The 25,794-nt window shown below is 35.2% G+C and overlaps 1 protein-coding gene across 2 annotated transcripts in view; it reads left to right on the top strand.

The window, feature by feature from the left end:
* HNRNPLL (heterogeneous nuclear ribonucleoprotein L like) overlaps positions 1-21,694 on the top strand; it is a 36,851-nt gene extending 15,157 nt beyond the window's left edge. Inside the window, exons 3-13 of one of the 2 annotated variants that reach the window (XM_035000946.1) lie at positions 390-627; positions 2,076-2,161; positions 3,405-3,501; positions 3,587-3,659; positions 7,909-7,980; positions 12,402-12,619; positions 15,465-15,586; positions 16,054-16,255; positions 17,522-17,579; positions 17,670-17,768; positions 20,952-21,694. In XM_035000946.1, the coding sequence (XP_034856837.1) occupies positions 390-627; positions 2,076-2,161; positions 3,405-3,501; positions 3,587-3,659; positions 7,909-7,980; positions 12,402-12,619; positions 15,465-15,586; positions 16,054-16,255; positions 17,522-17,579; positions 17,670-17,768; positions 20,952-21,007 (1,321 nt within the window). In that variant the 3' untranslated portion in view covers positions 21,008-21,694. The remainder of the gene's footprint in view (positions 1-389; positions 628-2,075; positions 2,162-3,404; positions 3,502-3,586; positions 3,660-7,908; positions 7,981-12,401; positions 12,620-15,464; positions 15,587-16,053; positions 16,256-17,521; positions 17,580-17,669; positions 17,769-20,951) is intronic. The other variant, XM_035000947.1, reaches the window with a different exon arrangement.
* Positions 21,695-25,794: the final 4,100 nt, after the last annotated feature.

Raw genomic sequence — 25,794 nt, 5'->3', positions numbered from 1 at the left:
GGGTCCTATCTGCTAATCTTCTCTTGAGTTTTATTTCCATTGGTTTCTATATCTAGATATTTTCTAATACTGCTTGGGAGTGGCAGCCTGAAGAATAAATGGGGCGGTGTCATTAGTAACTGGTAACAGAGACTTATGCTTGAGGAGGGCAAAAAGTGGAAAACCTTTCGGTCACAGGAAGATAAGCTTTCAAATATGCATCATCTATCTGGTGTACCACAATTTATTTGGATGATTTAAGAATTGACTAACACTGGATAAATGTAGTGAAGGATACTAATCTGTGTGATTTGACACATTTTTATTAAAGTCTGCTTTTCCTTGATTGAGAATAAATAATGTTAACTGAATTTATTATATTTGGGTATTCTTTCCAATCTCCCTCTCAGCTATGTTATGATGATGCCGTTTAAACGGCAGGCTCTAGTGGAATTTGAAAACATAGATAGTGCCAAAGAATGTGTGACGTTTGCTGCGGATGAACCTGTGTACATTGCTGGTCAACAGGCTTTTTTCAACTATTCTACAAGCAAAAGGATCACTCGACCAGGAAATACTGATGATCCATCAGGAGGCAACAAAGTTCTTCTGCTATCAATTCAGAATCCTCTCTATCCAATTACAGTGGTATGCATTTTAGTATAATAAACTAAATTAAAAGTGATTTTGAAAATTGCCTCTAGAGTGACTAACCTGTAGTTTTCTTCACTGCCATCTAGATATTTAAAAACAGTGTTTTTTAAAAGAATTTTTAACATGAATCTTAATTTTGACTATCATGTTTAATGAACAAAGAAATGGTGAGCACTGAAGCTAAAAAGGTCAGAAGTGCAGTTGTCACAAATAAGCACTTTTAAAAATTTGTATTATTTAGCATCAATATTAACTGTTTCTGATAAGGAATTAGACAGACTTGTTAGAAATAATCCAAGAAATTTCTCTCACTTGCATGCCAGCACGTGTTAAGAGCATCTACTAGGTAAGGACAGAATCCCAAAGATGTATATATTATAAGTGGTTTTGAGATAACTTATTAAAAACCTGTCTGATTTACTTAAAATTTCCTGTTTCGCCCTTTAAAAAAGTGATATTAGCAGAATTTTTACAAAGGATTCATGTCCTGAACCAGTTAAGTTTTCTACTTCATAATGAGATGCTGTTTCATAATAAGCCAGTGACAAGGACACTTTATTTTTGTGATGAATAGTATATCACAGTAAGGGAAGCTTCAATTAGTATGATTTCAAGTAAGGATATATGATATTGGGACATAAAAGAAAGCATAAGATACTATTTAAATTAGATATTTACCTCTGTAATACTTCTAGACTTATTAATAAGCAGTATTAATTAGTATTAATTACAGTATTTGATGTTTGGGGAGAAAGAATGTACCTAATCTAGTACAAGTATTCTGATTTGTTTATGGTTGTATCCCTAGAACCTAATGGTGCCACTGTGTTAATTGTAGGTGCTCAAGAAATTTCTTGATAGTTGAAGAATTGTTCTTAAGTAGGTATTTAAGTTCTCTCTTATTTAATTCAGAGATCTTGTTTGCTGACATCTAACATTGTATAAATGATCTTCCCAGAATCTTTTCTCTATATAGTCATTGTCCCTTGAAAAATGAATACCAAGTTGATCTGTTACTACTTCTTAATAAACATTTATTACTATAATTCAAGGGATTATAAAACAATCTGGAGTCACATTTGGAAAACAAAACAAATTAATTGATTATAGTTTCGGTTTACTTATTGTGTATTGTCAGACATTATTTTAGGTACCTTTTAAAATAAGAATCAAGGATTTATTTAGGAGATAAAATAGGTAGCAGTCCTTTTGAAATGTTTCATTTTAACTTCTCTAATGTTGGATATACTGTATGGGTGAGGAAATAACTTTAGAAGTGTAACAGTTTTTAAAAGTTTAATTAGTAAAAGTTTAATTAGTAATGAATAGAAATGATGTCTTGAGGTTTTGTTTTTTTTTTTTAAGTTGAAAAGAGCGGGGTGTAATTTTCTTGTTTTTCCAAATATAAAATGTGAAGAAATCTTGTTTTCTTTCCTTCATAGGATGTTTTATACACTGTATGCAACCCTGTTGGAAAAGTACAACGTATTGTTATATTCAAGAGAAATGGGATACAGGCAATGGTTGAATATCCTTTACTTATAAATTTTTTTTATTGATGTATAAGATTTCTGTGTAATATGGTCTTATTTTTTCCTGCTTACTCATATCCTGACAAGTGGTATTTATTCTCAGTTCTTCCCCAAAGATCTACTTGTTTTAGATTTAAAAAATGAAACTGCAGTACCCACAGATAAGAATAACTTGCTACTACCTAAGAACATTCCCGTACTTCATCTCACAGTATGCTTTGTCTTTTTAATGGGGAAAAAATAACATTATTTGATAATATGTACATTTATACCTTTTTATTTTATTTTATTTTTTAAAAATTTTCTTACTATGTTCAGTTAGCCAACATATAGTACATCATTAGTTTTTGATGTAGTGTTCAGCGATTCATTAGTTGCATATAACACCCAGTGCTCATTTGTACCTTTTTAAAATGTATCCCAAATGGACTATTCTGACTCTGTCCTTAAAATAGGTAGTTTGGAAGTACTAAAACTTTATAGAGTCAGTAATACAAAACTCTTCTTCCCTTTTTTGGTTGAATTTTTCAAATGGTCATGGTTTATGTAAAAACTTTTTTGTTAAATTTAATTGTTGAGTAAAAAGAGCAAGTTGCAAAATAGTATATATTGTATAATCCCATGTAAAGATATAACTATCCCCCAACCTTGTGTGTACATGTGTATGCATAAAAAAGGTGGGGGCTATACAGCAAACTCTTAATAGTGCTGACTTCAAGCAAGGTGTTTTTGTCCCCCTTTTTTTTTTTTAACCACTTTGGTGGTTTGATTTTTTTAAACAACTGTAGACCCAAGTAATTTTTTAAAACCAATAAAATGAAGATAGTTAAATGATTATAAAACTCTGCCTTCTCAGAAATATATAAAAATCAAATATTTGTTTTACATAGTTTTGGTTTTTTGTGACATTTTTCCTCCTTTAAGAGTAAAATATTTCCTGTTTCAAGATAGCAGACTGTCGTTTACCAGGGAATGGGACCATGCTCCATTTCCCCTCTTCTTTTCAATTTATAAAGTACTTTTGATTATTTAGAAGGATTAATGTAGATAGTTTGGTTTATTATGTTTTCTTTGGTACCCTGGATCTTAAAAATGAATTTGCCTAAAATTCATCTAGAAATTTTATTGGTAAAACATTTCTAGAAGGGAGAATTATGTTTATTTTCAGTCCTTTTCTTAGGCAGTGAATGATGATTAAATATTAGACACCTTAAACCAAATTTCCTTAATAGAGCTTATGTTTGAATCAGTCCTTTGTGCCCAGAAAGCTAAAGCAGCACTCAATGGAGCAGATATATATGCTGGATGTTGCACACTAAAAATCGAATATGCAAGGGTAAATATTTTTTCAACACTTTGCCAAAGAAATATTTATGCTTTGGATATATAATTTGAGCTTACTTTCTTTTTAATCTTAACAGCCAACTCGTCTAAATGTTATTAGGAATGACAATGACAGTTGGGACTACACTAAACCGTATTTGGGAAGACGAGGTAAGTATTTTATGCATTTTAGAATGTACTTAAATCTGCTGACAAATTTTTACATACAGTTAGATTCCTTTTTCCGGAGGTGAGCTAGTTCATTCAAAAGAAAACCTTGTTGGTGAATGCTTTTGTTGCAAAAGGCCATGTAATGCTGGAAAATAACCTTGAAATTAGTGCCCCCTACTGGTATGTACTGAGTTATTTATATTTAGTTCAACAAGGAGCCCACACATACAGGCACGCCCGCAGTTCAAGGACTTGCATTTCTCCAAGCAGCTCTCTCTCTTTGGAGGAGAGGAAACTGATTCAGAATATTCCTTACAAACTGCAAACTTGCACACTGCTTCTCTATGGAAAGGACTTTTCCCCCAAGCTGGACGAGGCATTAAGAAGGATAGAGGACTCCAGCAGGCTGACTCTACACTTCATCATGCACAACATCGGCATCAGCAAAAAGCCCTCTGAAAAACTCAGACTTGCAATTCACCTTGACTGCATACTGCATGCACCATCACCCCAAGTTTTTAAAGGAGGACACTTAACAGTACTTCAGACTTGCATGGGATGAACACCATGATAGACTGTGCCCATTTATTCAAGTTGTATGTGTTAATATTGGTCTGATTTCCCTTAAGGTTTCAGTTGTAGAATTTAAGACTTTTCACTAACGGGTACTAGACTTTATTTACAATGTTGTAAATCTTAATGCCCATTAATGTAACTGTTTTCAGCTTAGATTTAAATTGTTAACTGGCAAATAACCAGGGCCAATTTATCTATAGGTCTTGAGAACTGCTAATGCTCAACCAATCCACACAGATATTAAAGATAAGAGGATTAGAAAGGTGCACATTTGCTGCACTTAAATTTACTCTCTTGGGGTTTTTTCCCTTAACTGTGGACATCGAACAGATTAACGTAATGATGAAAAGTTGCATTATATGTAAAAGATGGTGTCTGTGTGGTTTGATTTTTTGTAAAGTGGCTGTTTATAAGTTGTTACTTTTTGTAACGATTTAAGGTTATCACTCATGTTAATTTGTGTAACTAGAAATTTCGACATTTCAAATGTAGGTGAAAGTAACATGTCTGTTCAAGGTAGACTATATTTAAACTTGATAAATCTTAAAATAAGAGCATTTCATTTGAGATGCATTTTCACCTATAACTTATAAATGCTAGATTTCATGAGCATAGATTTGACTGATAAAATTGTTCAACTAACTGTGTGGCAATTCTGGAATATACAAATTAAAATGTGGATCTTGTAAAAACAAGGGGGCTGCAGTATTGGCTACACCTCAACTACAATATCAGTGTTTGAACCACATGTTGAAAAAACTCACCAAGATGAGCATATCTGTAAAAGTCCATAAAGTAGGAAAAATTTTTATGGCATCCAAAATATCTTGGGCAGTAGGGACTCAGTAGTGCATGTACTCTTGCCAAAAGAGAAAATGAAGGACAATGTGATGATCCTTTGCATGTTCCAGTATTTAGAACTTTGGCTGATTGGCCCCTTTAATTCTCAATTCTTAGGAAATCATCTTGCCTTATGCATGGGGTTGCAGAGGTTTGTATTGTGATGCAGCTTTGGCTGGACCCCACATTTTTCCCTATTTACAAATCTGTTTGGCATAGGCTTGGTACAGTTGAATACAGTATTGGAAAACAAAGCCTTAGTACTCAAACAACAGAACAAGTGGTTGATGAGAAATCTCTCACTTCTGTCAAATTACAGTCTGTTATTGAATACTTTTTTTTTTTTTTAACTCATTTGAAACAGTGAGTTTTGGTTACATTTCTCTTAATGTCTCTCTCTTTTTTTTTTTCTCTCTTAATGTCTCTTAAAACATTTGTAGATGTGCTTCTTATTTTAATAGTGTTTACATCTGTTCTTTTAGGTCTAAAGTTTCCACAGAGCCAGCTTAGATTAGTTTTTCATACAAAGAATTACAATCAGAAAAGGTTAGAAACGTGTGAGGTAGATATTTAAATAGTGAAATATAAAGAAGTAGTAAAGCAGAAGTTTAGTTGGTTTTCAAGGGAAAAACATTCTTGCTTTCTAATTCCTGATACTTGTCTGGCAAGACTAGCAGTTTCTGTTCTTGTTTTTGTAGTGACTTCATCTTCCACTCAAGTTGATACTGAATTGTAACTTTTTCTACCAAAAAGAACTCTGTAATAAATATAACCTCATTTTTTAAAGTCCCTTTTCAGCCCAAATTACATTTTAGTGCAAAAAGTTCTTAACCTGGACTCCAGAGAATCATTCCAGAAATGTTAAACAAAAACTTGTGTATGTGTGCATCTTTTTGGGGAGAAGGTGTACAGTTTCCATCAGATTTCAGATGAATTCATGAAAAGTCACAAACCACTATTTGTAGGCTGATGTGATCAGTATTTGACTCTTCGGCACACTTCTGTTTTATGTGACCTTTTATTAGGTAGTGAATGCTTCGAATGAAGAGAATTATTAATAATGAGAATGTTTGGCTGAAAGATACCTTGGGAGACCATCCACTCTAACTCCTTCATTTTATGAATGAAGATTGTGAGTTTCTGTGATTATACAGTGAATTAGTGGTTAAATTGGAATCTTCTGAGTCTAGTGCGCTTTCCTTTATATAGCACACTCTTAACTGTATCAATAAAACTGAGCCATGAAGACATTATGGTGGTTTTGGTTAAGATTCCTTAGATCAGATAAGGAATTGCATGTAGTGTTTGGTGGCATGCTTAAGTAGAAGAATATTAACAGAAGGGATTAGCAGACTGGATTAATTCAGGAGGAGTGGGACTTAAATTATGATGCTGGAACCCATGTAATGGAAAGAAGGAACTGTGAATGACTGGAGAAGAAATGACTTTGGGGAAATGGAGGGAGGATCTTGATAAATTGGAAGCATTTGAGAGTATTTTTGGAGAAAGACGAAGTCTGTGAGGCCCAAATGGGATAGAATATGGGTAAAGAACCAATTTCTATACAATATAAAAATTATCTCATTATTTAGGACCAACTGAAAATGTAAGGGAAAGTAGTGAGTACCTTGTTATTGGTGTTGGGTAAGCAGAGGGCTAGATAGTTCCAATTGATAGAGATGGTGTAAAGAGAATTTATACACTGAATAAAAGTTGAATAAGATGACCTCTTAGGTCCCTTTTATAATGCTATGATAACTTGGAATAGGTACTTAAAATGATACTTCTCTAGGCTGAAGTGAAAATTATTTCTCATCTCCCATAAACCTCATTTGTTTAGGTGACTAAGGATTTATAGAAAGCCTTTCTATGAATTTTCAAAGATTAGAATGACCAGACTCATAAGCTACATTAAAAAAAAAAAATCTTATTTGGTACTATAATTTGATCAGCAAACTTTCTAAAAGTATTGTACAGTAATTTCTAAAATTTACCAACCAAAATAGGAAGTGCTATTTTAGAAACTTACAAGTAATTTTTTTTTTGATGTCTCAAATTAAATTTAGGAAAATTGGCATGCCTTTCCTGAAAACGTAGCTAGAATAAAAATTATTTTTTAGGAGTATTGTAGTACTCTCATCCAATAATGTAGCCCCCTTGGTTAGCTTTATCTTGGCATATTTAAACTTTGGGGGGGTGCTCATAGTCCTGCCTGGTGTTAAGGTCTATAGACAATGACCAATCCATGATATAATATGGGCCAGTGATGTGCAAATTTCCAGCTCTCAAGTCAGTAGGTGTTTGTAAATATGTGTATATACATACAAAATACTCTGTGTTTACTGATTGTGAAACCATGTAATACAGGTTGTTGTTGGCTTATGCTGAACTTCTTGAAAGAAGCCCACTTTGAAAATGTGTTGCTGTTGAAGCTAATAGTATGATTCAGGTACTGTCTTTCAAAAGTACTGCACTTAAAGCTTGTTTTAAAGACATGTATTGGTAAAAACTTCTGTACAGTGTCAAACTCTAGCATTGTGTATGTTCACTTTCTGAAAAGTATCCATTCTTTCCTTAAATTTGAAAGTGTGATTGTATTTGGCATTTGCCAAAAAGATATTTCAAGTTAAGTGGAATTTGTTAGATAGAATTACTTCCTTAAACTCTTGGTGTTTGTATTTAAATTGGATATGAATGGATGTTTAAAGTTAACCAGGAATCATATTTCTTTTATGAATTGTAATGGATGTTTTGAATGGGTGTTTCCCATGTGAGTACTCTGTTAAGTACTTGGGTCAAAATTGTTAAAACCATGTTTCTACTTTTGTGTCAGATAGAGGAAAGGGTCGCCAGAGACAAGCCATTTTGGGAGAACACCCTTCTTCGTTTAGACATGATGGCTATGGTAAGTTTGTCAAGGCAGAAGGAAGGTAGTATAGATGAACTATTAGAATTTTTGCATTTCTGATGAAGAATGGCACATTTCTTGTCTCTATTTTTCCTGCTCACCTGACTTGGCTTATAGGGGATCAGTCCCTTATAATGTACTCCCAAGGAGTTGTCCAAAATCCTTTGTTTTCTTAGGATATTGATATATCATATAATCCTTGAGATGAATGAGAGCTATTGGTTGGGGATTGAAAGCTTTTTTACCATTTTGGTTTGGTTTGGTTTGGTTTTGATTAGTAATGGGCTCTGGTCTATTAGAGGACCAAAGGGAAATACTATTGGTTAGTAAGTATATTTTCTTCCATTCTAGCAATTATGAACAAAGAGGAACTTTGAGTAATAAAGGCAAAAAGAATGGGGCATTTGTCAAAAAGAAACATGTTTCTGGTTAGAGCCTAATTTTTTAGTTCTACAGTTGGTATTTTGGCTTTGGCAAAATTTGTTTGTATTTAATTCCTCTTTTAAAACTTCTCAGTTTTAATGTTTGCTGTCTTGGTAAGATTAAGATCATGAAACCTAGAATATTCTTCCCCAGGAAAAAGTTAGGTATCAGACTATTGTCCTTGTAGGGGTAGATGTTGAGAATTGCTATTGATAAGACTTTTAACTGGTTATAAGTTCTGTGTTTTTTAATCTTTTTTAGTTTTTAGTAGTAGTTATTGGCCCCACCTATTCTGTGGTTTAAAGCTGAAGTACAATGCTATTTGAAGTGGTAGAAGATAGAAATTGCTATATTGTACTCTCGGGATTTATCTTCGAAAATCTCCCTGTGTTGCCTCTTTTCAAATTGCCTACCTGTTTGAAGACTCTCTTTAGCCGTGAGTTTTAGCTTATTCCTTAGTGTCGTTTTTTGAACTCTGGGATTTAGTACCTCTGTGTGTGTGTGTGTGTGTGTGTGTCTATTTGTTCAGGTTGCTATGGTAGTCTATATGGCAGAAGTGATTGAAACAATCTCTTTTTTTTGTCAAAACAGTAAGTGTGGTATAGAATGAAAATCTTCCTACTGTTTTAGTGAGTTCCTTGATCATTTTTCTTAGCTGTTTCTTTAACAGCATAAATATTAAATCTGGTCATATGGATAGTTCTCCTGCAGTAAAGAAACACTTATTAAGAGCCTCCTGTGCTTTCCATAATGGAAGGTTACAAAGAGTTGCTAACCACAAGTTTGTAGTGTAGTTGTGGAGTATATGTGTCATGGCAGTCAGCGGAAGGCTAAAAACTGTTTAAATATTTTGCCAAAGGGGTCTAGAAAAATCTGTGAAAGAATAAATGAAGGACAAACAACCTTACTGTGGTAGTGTTGACACAGACTATTTTCTCAGTATGGGTTTTCAGGTTTGCCTTTCTTTATAAAATATATCTTACTGAAAAATTGTATAAATAAAAATATATGCATGCCGAGAAGAACTTTGTATTTTTAAAAAGCCTATTGTGAAATTCTTTGTCAGTTTCATACTCTAATTGATTTTGCATGTTTGTGTGTGTGTACATTTTAATGTAAGCTTACTTAAAGAGAGGTGCAAAATTCTTTGCATTGGCAGTTAAATAGGGTCCTGCTGAGGAGGAATGGTTGTGGTGGGGTTGTGTAGGGGCATCCATTCTGAGCTATGTCTATTGAAACAGTTAACTCTCTGAGGATAACTTGTTCTGCTTTCCTAGGGGAGTATAGGAGGAGAGAGAGATAAATAAAAAGAGGTGGAGAAGAGAAGTAAGGTGAGGAAATCGGGGGGAAAGCGAAGAAGATGGGGAGTAGGTGCTAGTGATATATTGAGCCTTTTTAAAAACTGCAAAGCGTAGCTGTATCCCCTCAGATCAGCAATTCAGCAAAACAGGTGTTTTTGCATTTTGGTGTCGTATCATGGGTGGCTTTTCCTTTATGATGGTATATGAGAATGAGGGAATAGAAAAGCCTTAATTATTTAATTAAATTTATTCATTGGTTTATTACAGCAGTATAAATCTGTGCTTTCAGAATTCTTTAAATCTTTTACTTTGGGAAGCCCTGTCCGATGAGGGGAGGTGGTAGACGTCCTTATACTTGAAAAATATTATTTTTACCACTTTTATACAGATTTATTTTCTGTGGGTCTAAGAAAAGTTTGTATATTAATTGCAAGCATCTTTGGATATGGCTCCTGGACCAAAGATTTTAAAGTACAAGGATGAGAAATGCCTTCCAAATGATAATAATGCCATTTATGTAGCATTTTCCCACATAAGTGAATTTTTTTAATACCTGAAGTACTAGCTTTTTATGCATCAAAACATTTTGTATGAACTTTTTTATGTATAGAAACCTTTAAAAAGATTTTCTATTTTCTTAAACAATATAGGCAACAATTTAAATAGTGTAGATAACGTAATTTAATCCTGATCAGTTATATTCTCTTGCACTGAATTCAGTTGTTACCTATGGCAGTGGATCTCAACATTTTTGGCCAACTTCAGTAGAGTGGAAGTTTTCACTGCCCATGCACCACACATCTTTCTACTTTCTATGAAAAAGAAAATTTAGTGGTAATAGTGAAGTGTCATTACTGTACAAGCAAATGGTGGTAGTGGAGGGACGGTATAGTAGGGATATGTACTTTTGCAATAGGGATAAGAATGATTGATATTTGACCCCAGCGTATATATAAAGTTTAAATTGGAGGCCAAAACATGTGTTGTTACTAACAAGTAACTCACCATGAGCTATATTGTTTGTTTTGATAAACTAATTATCAGCGAGAAGGGCAGTTGAAAACCATTCCAATTTAAGGCAACACTGACGATACATTGATGAAGTGTTTCTTCCTCCATGAAATTGTAGGAATTCACACTGTGTGTGTGCTCAGTGGTAGTATTGCTGTGTTGTTATGAATGGCAGCTATATTTAGAATACTAAATACTGAGTTGGAGTCCACATGAGCTCTGATAGCATGCTATGAATACCAAAATGTAGTTCTTAGTACCTTACTTAGTAGATGACAAGTATCCCTTAAATAAAAATGAGAGTCAGTAGCATTACATATTCTTTACTTCTTGAGAAATGAGGAAAAGACTTGGGTTTTTGGATTGGTTTCTTGCACATCAGGAGGACCTTTGCATGTTATAAGAGTATACGTCTGTAATCACTAACTCAGGAGCACCTAACATATATGGGTTTATATTTCTGAGCTATGCCTCCATTTTAGTTGCTGCTGCTTTTTTTTAAATTGAAGTATAGCTGACATACAATGTTATATTAGTTTCAGGTATACAGCATAGCGATTGGATGATTCTATACATTGTGCAGTGCTCACCATGATAAGTGTAGTACCATACAACGTCATTACAATATTATTGACCATATTCCCTCCACAGTACTTTTCATCCCAGAGACTTATTTTTTAGTAACTGGGAGTTGGTACTTGATCCCCTTCACCTATTTCACCGCCTCTCGTCTACCCTCCGGCAACCACCAGTTTATGAGTCAGTTTCTTAGTTGCTTCTCAGTTCTTACGACTCTCTCTTCTTGCTCTTGTGAATGTGCCCTCTGCCTGCTTTTAGTATCAGTTTCTCCAGACTCCCCCATTCCTGTCTGTTCCATTCACTTTAGCTTTATTTTTCTTGTTACTTCCAATCTGTTATGGATGGGAAAACTGGATAAATCAAAGTTGTTTAGAACTACTCTAAAATTAGAAAGTTGATTCTTAATAAGGATTCTCAGCATGAGACATAGATTTGCGTGTGTTTTGTGACAACGGTTTCAGATATTCAGGCATTATTCTGGGTTCTTGATGTTGTTTCAGATAATGCAGGATGCTGAATAAATGACACCTTTGAGTAGGTGAGATATTAATGAAATTAGGAGTTTTGTTTCCTAAATTAGAATTAGGGGAATAAAATACCAGAAAGCACGTTATGGTAAAATATATTCAAGGAGGTAGCTTTTCAGTGGAACTAGAGATGTTCTTTTTGTTATGTCTGTATAGAGATAGTTTCCAAGATTTCGCTCTATATCTTATTGTATTATCCTCCAAAAGGTGTTGGCAGAAGGTTTTTAAAAAAAAAAAATTAAGATACAATTTATACACAGCGACCCAAAGTTTTACACTGATTCTCCCCATCCCTGCTATCTGTGGCCTGATCTTATATACTTTTTTGTTAAACCGTATTTTTAAAAATACAAACTTAAAGCCTGATGTATATGCAGGGATGTGCAGGTCAATGTATCTTAGATCTGGTACACAGAAATACAGATTTTATTAATCCCCACAGGTTATTTGAATATTAACACATTTATTTGAGTTTTCCTTGGACATACATCAAACTAGCTAATATTAATAGTTTACTTTTAATGTGGTGAAGAATATCTGCTAAAGTTGTGTTTTGTTTTGTTTATCATTTTTATAGGATCCCATGGTCCATTATTGCCTTTACCGAGTCGTTACAGAATGGGCTCTCGAGATACACCTGAGCTTGTTGCATATCCATTGCCACAGGCTTCTTCCTCTTACATGCATGGAGGAAATCCCTCTGGTTCAGTTGTAATGGTTAGTGGATTACATCAGCTAAAAATGAATTGTTCAAGAGTGTTCAACCTATTCTGCTTATATGGAAATATTGAAAAGGTAAGTTTCGTTTTATATTAATTTCTTCTGCTAGGATATCTAGTAGGAAAGTTTGAAAAGGCAACAAATACATGTGTCTTCCCCTTGTATTAGGAACATACAAGTTCTTTTAGTAGTAAACCACATAAGCTAAAAATTCATTAGGTAGGAGCTTTAGAAATTGTTTTTTGTTGGTAAGTGATCAGTATAGGTTGTTGGTACTAAAAATACTTTAAAAATAGCTAATATAAATAGAAGTCCAAAACAGTAGTTTAATTAATTACTAGCCTGTATTTTTTTTATCATTGCAAAGTGTTTCTAGCACTTAACATGTCGAACTATAGAATTCGAAAGAGGAGTACTTTCATGGTGCTTGGCCACAAGTCATGAATTTTAGGAGAGTTCTAGATTTAATTACTTGCCTCCCAAATGCTAGATTTCCAGTATCTTCTGAGGAACAATGTGCTTTTAGCTCTATCAGTATTTGAAACTGACAAAATGTGTTCAAAACTTTATCTGGAGGCTTACACTCAAAAAGTAGCAAAATATTTAAATTTTACATATTTTAAAGATCTTTAAAGCTATAACCTTATTTTCATTAGACAACCATTTCCCCAGATCTGTGCTGTTTTGTTCATTGATATCTCATAAATATTTAAAATAGTATCATAAAGTAGATACTTAAACTATTTTCTAAAGAATCATGGAAATTTTTTTTTTTTTTTAAGATTTTATTTATTTATTTGAGACAGAGAGAATGAGAGAGAGAGCACATGAGAGGGGGGAGGGTCAGAGGGAGAAGCAGACTCCCTGCCGAGCAGGGAGCCCGATGCGGGACTCGAACCCCGGGACTCCAGGATCATGACCTGAGCCGAAGGCAGTCGCTTAACCAGCCGAGCCACCCAGGCGCCCCAAGAATCATGGAAATTTAACTGGGGGAAATGATGGGTCATCTTAAGTTACCAATTGTTTGCTACACTTGCCAACTTGAGTTTCAGTACTGAGATAATGTTATTTTTCTCTGTTGTTTCAAGTGATTTTCATGTTCTTTTCACAACAGCAAAAAGGTACAAGCATGTGAGTCATAAATGGGAGGGAGCGGGAGCATGGCTTCAAAGTTGGTGCTCTGAGTTCTTAGTTCATTCATTCTAAAGGAAAGGCCCCTTGAACTGAGAAAGCAACCCAGAAAATCGCTGGAACAAGAATTTTCTCAGCATAACCATTTGACCGCATTTAGGAAAGAAAAGAAAGAAAATCCCACATTGGTCTAGGGATAACATATGGGGTGTTTCTGCTTATATAACTTGCCAGGAATACATGGACAGATTTAGCAACACTGGGAGAAGGAGTTCAGATTTTTTCACACAGACATTTATCTTAGACACCTAGTTGTTAGTTAAGGTTTAGGAACTGCATGTTTGATAACTAAATGGCTTTAATGTGTATTTTAACCTTATCACATAATGTTACTTTTCTCTTCGTGCTTTTCACATTTGTAGACAATCAGATCAGTCAGTTAAATCAACATCTTTAGTATATCTTTGTCTTTTCTGTTATGAACTAATTGTCTCATGATTTAGAAACCTAAGTCATTTTGTCTAATAAACTTAAAAGTTTTCTGTGTGCTATTTGAACAATTCCAGTCTCACATGTCAAAAAAAATATTTTAAACAATCTATTATGATACATGAAACTTAGGCTATGCTAGTCCTTTAAAAGACCTATATATAGGTAAGTATGCCTCACCTTTTTTTTAGATTTACAAGTACAAGAGCTACATATTTAACATAAGATATTTATTTAGTCATTGTTAGATTTGTAGGATGTTATTGGATTAAATCAAGGTATAGAAATTTTGCCCACAAGAAGATAATTGATTTCGAGTAAAGCTGAAAAGTCCTGCTACAACTGAGTTTTGTTCAAGTACAGGTATAGTATAAAAATGCTGGAATAGCCCATTAAAATTGGTAGTTGCAAGGGTGGATATAAATGCTATGCTGCATTTGTTATGTAAATACCTTTGTAGTATTTTAAGGCTAACAAATAAATATTTCAAGGTGTCATGAATGTTCGTGGTACAGAATAGCTATTGAAGGACTTTCTAAGGGGTAGGGGGTAGGTACTATGCTGAATGATTATCATATATTAACCCATTTAACTCTTACTACTATAGTGTTATCTACTAAAATTAGAATAATATAAGAGGCTAAGTATGGCCTCTGCCCAAGATGCCATGAAGAATTGTGAAGTAGGCCTGTTTTTAAAACGGCCCCTACCTTGTACAAGCCTTCCTACCGGCCATGCTGTCTCAAGGCCGTCATGCATTATTTCTTACAGCATCTTGTTTATTGCTTTAACAGCATTCTGAGTAGTTGGGAATTATTTTTTACTTTTAAATTTCTGACCTACCTACCAGATATAAGTTTCAAGAAGACTGTGTCTATTACGTTTACCATTAATACCCAGTATCCAGCACAGTGTTTATCAAAACATTAGCCACCTAATAAATGTTTGTTGAATGAATAAATGTTGATGAACTGTACCAGGTATTATCACTGTCTCTGTTTTATAGGGAGATCTGTGGCTCAGAGAAGAAAATCACCCCAAATCACACAATAAGTAGCAGAGCCAGGGTGAGCCTGTGCTCTTCTTCATTGTGCTACACAATAGAATTATAGGCTTCCTTTTTAACTTTGTTGAATTTTGGTAAGAGTTACGAGTGTCTAACAGCACAGCAGAGTAAAGTCAAGATTCCAGGTGATCTTCTGTATTTGACCTCAACCACTTAAATCATACTCTCTTTCAGAAATTCCGTTATTATAGAAGGGAAATAAATAGTCACCTTTTTGGGATTTTGTATTTACAGGTAAAATTTATGAAGACCATTCCTGGTACAGCACTGGTAGAAATGGGTGATGAGTATGCTGTAGAAAGAGCTGTCACACACCTTAACAATGTCAAATTATTTGGGAAAAGACTTAATGTTTGGTAATTATCTTAAAAGTGGTACATTTTAAAAGTATTAAAAAAATCTTCATTTTTATTAGAGATACTAATTTCAATTTCAGAATATTTTAATGTAATTGAGAGCACATTTGAAACTAGCACCTATAATGTTATCATTTTAGACAAAGTATGTTAGGTTCATATAATTCAGGTTTTGCTCACCTATACCTAGTTTTTAGTGTTATGATTATAAAGCAGCATGTTAAAAATGGGCAAGTTTTGTATAAAGTTTCCTAAACTATAAGAGTGATAGATTATAACTTAAACTGAATTTAAGTATTCAAATAAATGTTTAAAATATTAAATAACTCAATCCCATTTAAATAGCTACATTTGTCTTATTTGTTAAAATTGATGCAGGCATAGATATTAACCTTTTGACACTGCCTACTTGTTGCTTTTTATCTAACAAGGTATCTTCTATACCTTTTTTCCTTCCCAACCTTTAGTGTGTCTAAACAACATTCAGTTGTTCCAAGTCAAATATTTGAGCTGGAGGATGGTACAAGTAGCTACAAAGATTTTGCAATGAGCAAAAATAATCGCTTTACAAGTGCTGGTCAAGCATCTAAGAATATAATCCAGCCACCCTCATGTGTGCTGCATTATTACAATGTTCCATTGTGTGTCACAGAAGAGACCTTCACGAAGGTAGGTGCTGAAATACAGCTGTGTAGAATGTTTCTGTTTCTTACTTTAAAATTTATAATATTTTAGCCTCATTTTAAAGTCTTGCTCTGTTCATCATCTGCTTTTGATATTATTAGTATTTTGTTATTTAGTTCACTCTTTGACCATTGTACTTTTCTGGCCTCCATTCTGCATTAGCCTTTTTAGTCTTTTGTTGGTTTGTGGCTCGGTCTTTTTGAGAGTCGGAATTAGAATGAGATACCTGACTTCTGCATTCAGAGAGTTCTTTTATTATGCCCTTAAATCTTGCCCATAACGGGGCACCTGGGTGGCTCAGTCGGTTAAGATCCTGGGATCGAGTCCCGCATTGGGCTCCCTGCTCAGCAGAGAGCCTGCTTCTCCCTCTCCCTTTGCCCCTCCCTCCCACTCGTGCTCATGTGTGCTCGCTCTCTCTCTCTCTCTCTCGTAAAAATAAATAAAAATCTTTAAAAAAAAAAAAAATCTTGCCCATAACAAAATTTTATATATCCCTGCCTTTTTGCCAAACTGTAGGAAATGCTTCAGAAAAGAATTGATTTTCTGGGAAAATTTCTGGGAACTCCACTCTGTCCTTTAGGTACTAGATAAATCCTAACAACTCTGAGAATACATATTTCAGTTATAAATCTGTGGTTTTATTGTACAGCACTAAATTATTTACATAGTTTATAGAATATCACTTTTTAAAGTTTATTTTCTCATAGAACTTACCAATCTAAAAATATGTTTGGGGGCGCCTGGGTGGCTCAGTCGTTAAGCGTCTGCCTTTGGCTCAGGTCATGGTCCCAGAGTCCTGGGATCAGGTCCTGCATTGGGCTCCCTGCTCAGCGGGAAGCCTATTTCTCCCTATCCCACTCCCCCTGCTTGTGTTCCCTCTCTCCCTGTCTCTCTCTCTATCAAAAAAAAAAAAACATGTTTGATTTAATTCATTCATGCCAGACTTAAATGCTGCCATAAAGTTTATTTTCCTTTCTTCCAGAGAGAGAGTGAGAGCATGATGAGCACATGAGTGCACACAGGGGGGCGGGGAGGGGCAGAGGGAGAGGCACAGAGAGAATCTTAAGCAGGCTTCACGCTGGGGCCCAGTGCTCACGACCCTGAGATCATGACCTGAGCTGAAATCAAGAGTCGGACACTTAACCAACTGAGCCACACAGGTGCCCCCATAAAGTTTACTTTCTAAAAAAGTAAAAGGCGGGAATATTATTTTGGCCATATTTTTAATGGAGTTTCACATTTCTTTGACAGTTATGTAATGACCACGAAGTTCTTACATTCATCAAATATAAAGTGTTTGATGCAAAACGTAAGTGCACATGCCCTCTTTTTAAGTTTTCTGGTTAAACTGATGACAAGCACGTAACAACTGGATTTGTGTTTCTTTGTTTTGTTTTAGCTTCTGCCAAAACACTTTCTGGGCTATTAGAATGGGAGTGCAAAACTGATGCAGTAGAAGCCCTTACAGCACTTAATCACTACCAGATAAGAGTTCCAAGTAAGTAAAATTGTGTCATAACTATTCAGTAGGAGTTACTTTAGAAACATCGACAATAATTTTAAAATAACACTTACTGCTTTTGTTTTTTTTTTTAATAGAGAAGTATGAAGAAAAAAGTCCTACAAATCCCACAACCCACACAATCCTTGTATTAGTTACCTATTGCTGTGTAACAGATTACCACATTTAGCATCTTAAAACAGCAAACTGAGGGTCAGTATTCTATGTACAGTTTAGCTGGGTGTTTCTAGCTTAGGGTCTCTTGAGGTTGCAGTCAAGCTGTTGTCTGGGTCTACAGTCATTTCAAGTCATGATTGGAGATTGGGAAATCCATTTCCAAGCTCATTTATGTGGTGGTTTGCAAGTCCAGTGAAGCTACATTGGCCCTTTCATCATGGTGGCTGGCTTCCTTCAGAGTGAGTGATCCAAGAGGGATGAGAGCAAAAGACTAAAACAGAAGCCACAGTGTCTCTTATAACCTAACATTGGAAGTGACATACTATCACTTATGCTGTATTCTTGTGGTCACACAGACCACCCGTGGTACAGTGTGGGAGGGGACTGTACAGAGCTGTGAATACCAGGAGGGTAGGAATCATTGGGGCCATCTTGGATGCTGGCTTCCACAGTCTCTGTTGATCTTTTTAGAAGAAAGCAATACATACATTTATGTGGTTAAAAAACTTAAAACAGCACATCAGGTACAAAATGAAAGTTAAAGCTTTCTACAACTTCTAACCAATTGTCTCCTTTTATTCCTCCTCCTCGGTGTATGTATATCTATATTTTTAAAAGTTATACAAAATGGTTCTTCTATACAACTCTTCAGTGCCTTGCTATTTTCACTTAATATGCCTTGGAACTATGTATCAGCACTTGCAAAGCTATTACTTTTTTTTTTTTTTTTTTAAAGCATACGCAGAGTAGCTATTCATAGTAGAGATATACACCACAGTTTGATTTACCCATTTCCCCACTAATGAATACAGTTTTTTTCCAATTTGTTTTTTCTATTACTATAATACAACATCCTTATCATTGCACTTTTTGTATTTGTAGGGCAATTTCCTAGTAGTGGAGAACGTAAAGGTTTATATTCTGATAAATGTTGCTAGATTGCCCTTTAAAAAGGTTGCACCAGTTTACATTTCTACCTGTGGTATGTGAGAATGCCTGTTTCCCAACACTCTTTACCAACACTGAGTCTTGTCAGATGTTGAATCTTTAACCAGTATGATAGATGAAAAATGGTATTCCATTGTTTTAATTTGTATTAAATGAAATTGTCACTGTTTATTCTCTCCAGAATGGTAAACGACCTCTTTTTCTACCACACAAAGTATGCTCAAGTATTTAACTTTTGAAGCTTTGTGCTGTGTACTTTATTTTGATTCTGGATCTAAAGGGTGTTAAACCCTTATTTTTCTAAATAGTGGGAGAAAAAAATATTAATTTTATTAGGTGTGATGTGGAAAAAGAAAAATACACACTGACAGATTTATGGGTAGAATAAACTTATCTAGGATTTAGTTTAAAATATTCCAGCTCCCAAAATGTGTGTCGGGTAGGTAGATGAAATAAGACTGCCAAATGCTAACAATTATTGAAGCTAGGTGGTTTATCATATCAATCTATATATTTTTTTATGTTTAAAAATTTTAATTAAAAGATAAAAAATAAATAGGAATACTTCCTTTCATTTAACTTTTAGTCACAAAAGTAAATTTTTTTTTTTTAAAGATTTTATTTATTTATTTGAGAGAGAGAGTGAGAGAGAGAAAGAGCACAAGAGGGGGGAGCGGGAGAGGGAGAAGCAGACTCCCTGCCGAGCAGGGGCGGGACTCAATCCCGGGACTCCAGGATCATGACCTGAGCCGAAGGCAGTCGCTTAACCAACTGAGCCACCCAGGCTCCCACAAAAGTAAATTTTAAGTAGTAAATCAAGCCTAATATTTGTTAGAAGGTTTTTAAAGGCTTTAAAATTATATGCATATTTGAGACATACCCAAGATGTATTTTAAACTCCTTGGAGGCAGGAACAGTTATTTATCTTTTCATCCTCTCCAGTGCATGCAAATACTTGTTAATTTATATGCTTTTTCCTTTATAGGAATTAAAATTTTTTTTAATATGTTAAGATACCAGAATTGTTTCTTTGTATAATTAATTGAGGAGGAATTATCTCTGCCTGGTCTGAGAAGTTAAAGAAAAATGTATAAAATGGAAAAATTTTTGTGGCTTATTCTCTTGTTTTTTGTTGTTTTTTTTTTTTTTTTTGAGTAATTTTAGAATTTAATACTAGATCTCCTGGAACTTTTTCAGCTTATTAATATCTTCCTGTACATTCCATTCTTACCCATTTCCCAGCCTGTATTTGAATTTTTTTTTTTAATTTAAATTCAATTAGCCAACATATAGAACATCATTAGTTTCAGATGTAGGGTTCAATAATTCATCAGTTGCGTATAATACCCAGTGCTCATCACATCACCCTATTACCCCATCCCCTCTACCCACCTCCCTTCCAGCAACCCTCAGTTTTCTTTTTTTTTTTTTTTAAGATTTTTTTTTTTTTTTTTTTATTCATGAGAGACAGAGTGAGAGAGAAAGGCAGAGAGAGAAGCAGGCTCCCAAGGAGCAGGGAGCCCGATGCGGGACTCGATCCCAGGACCCTGAGATCATGACCTGAGCCGAAGGCAGACGTTAACCATCTGAGCCACCCAGGCGCCCCCCTCAGTTTGTTTTTTAGAGTTAAGAGTCTCTCAGGGTTTGTCTCCCTCTCTGATTACTTCCCATTCAGTTTGAACTGACTTTTATAGAGGAATTGCCATTCTAATATATTCTGCAAAGTGAACTTTGCTGATGGACATAAGCCCAATACCATACTGTTTATCTGTAATGATTAATTAATTCACTAAGAAATATTGAGTGTCTCTATGTGTCAGATAAGGTTTAGAGCAGTAGGAATGTAGCAGTGGACAAAGTTCCTACCTTCATGTAGCTTACCTGCTGGTAGAGATGTACAAAAGTAATCTTCCCCTTACCTTACATGGAAATTTTCCTTCTCTATGTTTCCGCTTCTGATTTTATAAAAATGTGAAATAATTTACTCTGCTAATTCAAGGTAATCTTGAAAGTTTGATGAAGTGACCTGTTAACTTTGTTTTTTAATTTTTGCAGATGGTTCCAATCCCTACACATTGAAGCTGTGCTTTTCTACATCATCCCATTTATAAGAAGAGAAGAGCATGTTAGAATTTATGTTCACCTTTATTACAATTTTAAAGCTACACTTCATTAAAAAGAAAACTAAGATGGTTGATCTAATGTTGCCTTGCTTACTTTGATTTAAGATCCTGTTCTGTAATAAACAAATATTTTGCCTTGAGTAAACTTGTTGTAAAGTTAAATATTGAATTGTTTTCATTTTAAAATAGAATGTCCTAATGTAGACTATCTACAGCTTCCTTGTAGATTACGCAAATATATGATTTCTAATCTTATTATTTTTCTTCCACAGTGAAAATATATTTGCATTCTTAATGCTAATTATCTGCAAGTATTTTTCCATTGTGTATGAGATTAATGCAGGTGAAAGTATTGCATTTTAATATTATAGAATTCCTATTATATGTTTAGATGTTTAAGTATGTTGCAGTTATTCATATTAAACATAACTTGTATTTATTAAGTATTTTAATCAAGTTTGAGAATAACATTGCACACAATGAATTTTAAGTACTAAAGATTTAGCTGATTTTATATTTCTGAAAGGCTAACAGACATGGATACACTTGTACAGTATGCACTCAAACTTATTTAAATTGGTGTAATTTTTTTTTTTTTTAAGTCATTGTCCATTTGTATTGCCATGCCTCTGTTTCTAGTTCCAGTTTGGAGATTTTATAAAGTTACAACAATGAGTTAATGTGTTCATCTTCATTTGTTGCATGTGACTTGATCTTGAAAACACATCTGGTATTTGGCATTAAGCTTTTAATAGAAGTTATGATTAATAATTCCTAACCTGAGATCCATGAATGGGCTTTAGGGAGTCCCAGAACCCCTTAAAATTGTATGTAGAATTTTGGGTACTTGCATTTTTATTTTTTACTCTTGAATCCATCAGTAATATATGTATTTTTCTATATGGTGCAAGGTGTAAGGATCTAATTTTATTTTTATTCCAAACAGATAGCTATTTGTTTCAACACCATTTATTAAACATTCTTTCTCCCACTGGATCTGTTTTTTTTCCTTTTTTTAGAAAGAATATATCGTAAGGAAGGTGTAAGTAGGGTGTAAAACATGGTATTAAGAGACTACATATAGGGGCGCCTGGGTGGCTCAGTCGTTAAGTGTCTGACTTTGGCTCAGGTCATGATCCCAGGGTCCTGGGATCGAGCCCGCATCGGGCTCCCTGCTCAGCGGGAAGCCTGCTTCTCCCTCTCCCACTCCCCCCTGCTTGTGTTCCCTCTCTCGCTGTGTCTCTCTCTGTCAAATGAATAAATAAAATCTTAAAAAAAAAGACTATATGTAGCACACTTGAGTGCCTTGGTGGCTCAGTTGGTTAAGCGTCTGCCTTCAGCTCAGGTCATGATCCCAGGGTCCTGGGATGGAGCCCTGCATTGGGCTCCCTGCTCAGTGCGGAGTCTGCCTCTCTCTCTCCCTCTGCCTGCCACTCCCCTTGCTTGTGCTTGCTCTCTTTCTCTCACTCTTGTAAAAAATAAAATCTTAAAAAAAAAGAGAGACTATAGTACACTTGTTATCAAATTCATTTTTTAAGATGAGTTAGTTAATTTGACATAGCGCATAAGCAGGGGGAGAAGCAGGCTCCCCACTGAGCAGGAAGCCTGATGCGGGGCTCAATCCCAGGACCCTGGGATCATGACCTGAGTTAAAGCAGACAAAGCTTAACCAGCTGAGCCACCCAGGTGCCCCCAATTCATAGCTTTTTTATAATAAAAATGTGATATAGCCATTTTATATTTATCTTCAAAAGAGGGAAAATGTTTCATCTACCCAGATTAACTGAATAGTTGGCAATAGCAGTTTTGTGATCTTGAGACTTTTAAATTTGTAAGTAGACGTTCCATTTAGATCTTTTGTAAAAGTTTTATTTTGAATTTTAACTTAAAAGAGTTTGCCTTAATCCTTTTAGAAATGAGACAGGGGTTTAAAAAGTTTAGAGCTATTGAATAGAAAGTTAAGCTGGAAACTAAACACACATTAACATTTACTTCCCCTTGAATTTTAATAGCTGCGGACAATGTCCCTTTAGCCCTCTAAAGACCTAGAAAAATTTAAATTCAGTCCAGAGGCGTTTTAGACTCTTAACGATGGAATACAGTATGTTTTGCCGAGGGTAACTTTGTGTACGAACTCTAAGTGTATGGTACTGTGTTGTGTATGTACATTCCTCATTCATTCATTGCCAATTTAAAACCTAAGTTTACCTAACTCTACAATAAACAAAGCTTTTTTCCCCCTTCCCTCAATACTTTTCTACATTTATTGCAAAATTAAGATGTCTTAATTTTAAAAGATAACTTCTGAGTTTATGTAATAATTGTCTCCTTCTCTTCCCCTCTTCTGAAAAGTAATGGTGATGGTTATAGATTATTTTGTATTTTAGGAAACAAAAACTTGATGATGACAGGGCTTATTTAATTTAGATTTGGTTTATTTTTTATTTATTTTTATTTTTTAAAGATTTATTTATTTGACAGCACAAGTAGGCAGAGTGGCAGGCAGAGGGAGAGGGAGAAGCAGACTCCCCTCTGAGCAGGGAGCCCGAAGCGGGGCTCGATCCCAGGACTCTGGGATCATGACCTGAGCCGAAGGCAGACGCCTAACCAACTGAGCCACCCAGGTGCCCCTTTAGGTTTGGTTTAAGTGGTATTGACTATTTTTTATTTATTTTTTTAAAAGATTTATGTGTTTTAGAGAGAAAGCACAGGGAGGGGCAGAGGGAGAGGGAAAGAGAGTCATAAGCAGACTCCGCGCTGAGCATGGAGCTGACGGGGGACTAGATCTCAGGACCCCAAGATCATGACCTGAGCCGAAACCAAGAACTGGTAGCTCAACCGACTGTGCCACCCAGGCGCCCCTAAGTGGTATTGACTTTTAGATATGAACTCTTTCTTAATTCTCTTTCCCCAACAAAATGATGAGTAAATTCTTCAGGTGTAAAGTATGTTTAAAAAAAAAAAAATTAGCACAAGCAGGGGGAGCGGCAGGCAGAGGGAGAAGCTGACACCCCACTGCGCAGGGAGCCTGATGTGGGGCTTGATCCTGGGACCCTGGGATCATGACCTGAGCTGAAGGCAGATGCTTGACCAACTGAGCCACCCAGGCGCTCCTAAAGTGTGTTTAAGTTGTACCTTACTGATCTGTGCACTGGTGTGTCAGCCCTATACTTTGCTATCAGTAATGTCTTCGACAGTTTACTTGGGCATCCCTGCTGTTAATATCTGATATTATCCGATCCTAGAATGGAATTGGCTTTGGCAACGTTCTCTCTTTCCTTAGCCTTAACAACATTTCTTGTGCTATCTTTCTGCTTTTAGGAGAACATGAAAGAACAGACTCTATAGCTGTAAAGAAATAATACTAGCTTTTGTTTTTTAAATATTGGAATCCTATTCCATATCTAAATTCCATTAAATATTTGATGATACCTCTGTATAACTGAGTTAAGGAATATAAGCTGCCTATTAAAGTCCCACTTTCCTGCTGAAGGTATTACCCCAAATAAACAAAACAAAACTGCCATTGTAGCTGACAGAAGACTTACCAGCATCCTAGTGATTTGGTTATCCAGACTATATTTTCTAGGACTGAACTGGGAGAAGAGAATAAAAATGACCAAATAGGGTCAATTATGTTTCATTTTTTTTTTAAATCACTATTTGTAGGGATAGGTTGCTAGGGAACTGCTTTTTAGTAGTTATCAGTGATACTGTATTCCTCTCCAGAGCAAAGCAATTTTGACTGTAGAGCATTCTTCCATAATTAAGAATCAAAAGCACAAGGAGCTTTGCTTCACTTAAAAAGTTCTTCAGGTCGCAAAGGTCCTTGTAAGAAAGATAACTGCAATAAACCTTCCTGCCTCCATATGGCCATTTGACTTAAGAAAATTTAGTCCATTAAAGGGCCATGTAAAGTAGCAAGCCTTTTTGGGGTCCCAGGGTGGCTCACTACTTTAAGCGTCTGCTTTCAGCTTAGGTCATGATCCCAGGGTTCTGGGATCGAGCCGTGAGTCCAACTCCCTCTCAGTGGGGAGTCTGCTTCTCCCTCTACCTCCCTCCCCCACTCATGCTCGCTCACTTTCTCTCAAATAAATAAAATCTTTTTTAAAAAAAGTAGCAAGCCTTTTTTTTTATCATAGTACCACTTGTTTGCTCATAGAGTTAATCACAAAAAACGATTTAGAGGAAACAAAAAATTAAGGTTCATAGGTTCTGTCCCTCAGCATGTTTTATTCCTTCTAAATTATTTCTACTATGATGATTTCCAATGTCAGCTAAAAAATAAGTGGTGCAAATGTGATTCCTGCTTAAAGCCAAGAAAACCATTGGGAATTTGAAATCTAGTGGATATTTAATCTGTAATGTCATTGCTTTTTCCCTAAAACCAAAAAAAAAAAAGCCGAAACAAAGCCTAGCATTTTTACCAAACGGATTCGAGTGCTAATTCAAAACTGATACATTTTATTTAGTTCATTCAGCTAATCACCTTTCTAGCCATCTCAATTTTAATTTTAACATGCTTTGAACTTGAACAAATACGGAAGACTTTGCTTTACCACTAGAAATTTCTTGAATATAAAGCCCTTTATCTGAGGAAGCACTTGAAAATCTCTTCGTGTTTTGTTTGTTTTTAAGTTTTTATTTGAATCACCCGGTGCCCTTCATGACAAGTGCACTCCTTAATCCCCATCACCTATTTAACCCCATCCCCCACCCACTTCCCCTCTGGAAAACCATCAGTTTGTTCTCTTGCTTTTTTTTCCCCCCTTTGC

This window comes from Mirounga leonina, unplaced genomic scaffold (genome assembly GCF_011800145.1).
Source record: "Mirounga leonina isolate KUSES-001 unplaced genomic scaffold, KU_Mleo_1.0 Mir_125, whole genome shotgun sequence".
Taxonomy (NCBI): domain Eukaryota; kingdom Metazoa; phylum Chordata; class Mammalia; order Carnivora; family Phocidae; genus Mirounga; species Mirounga leonina.
Note: the sequence above shows the minus strand (reverse complement) of the source record. Positions and strands in the feature narration are given on the sequence as shown.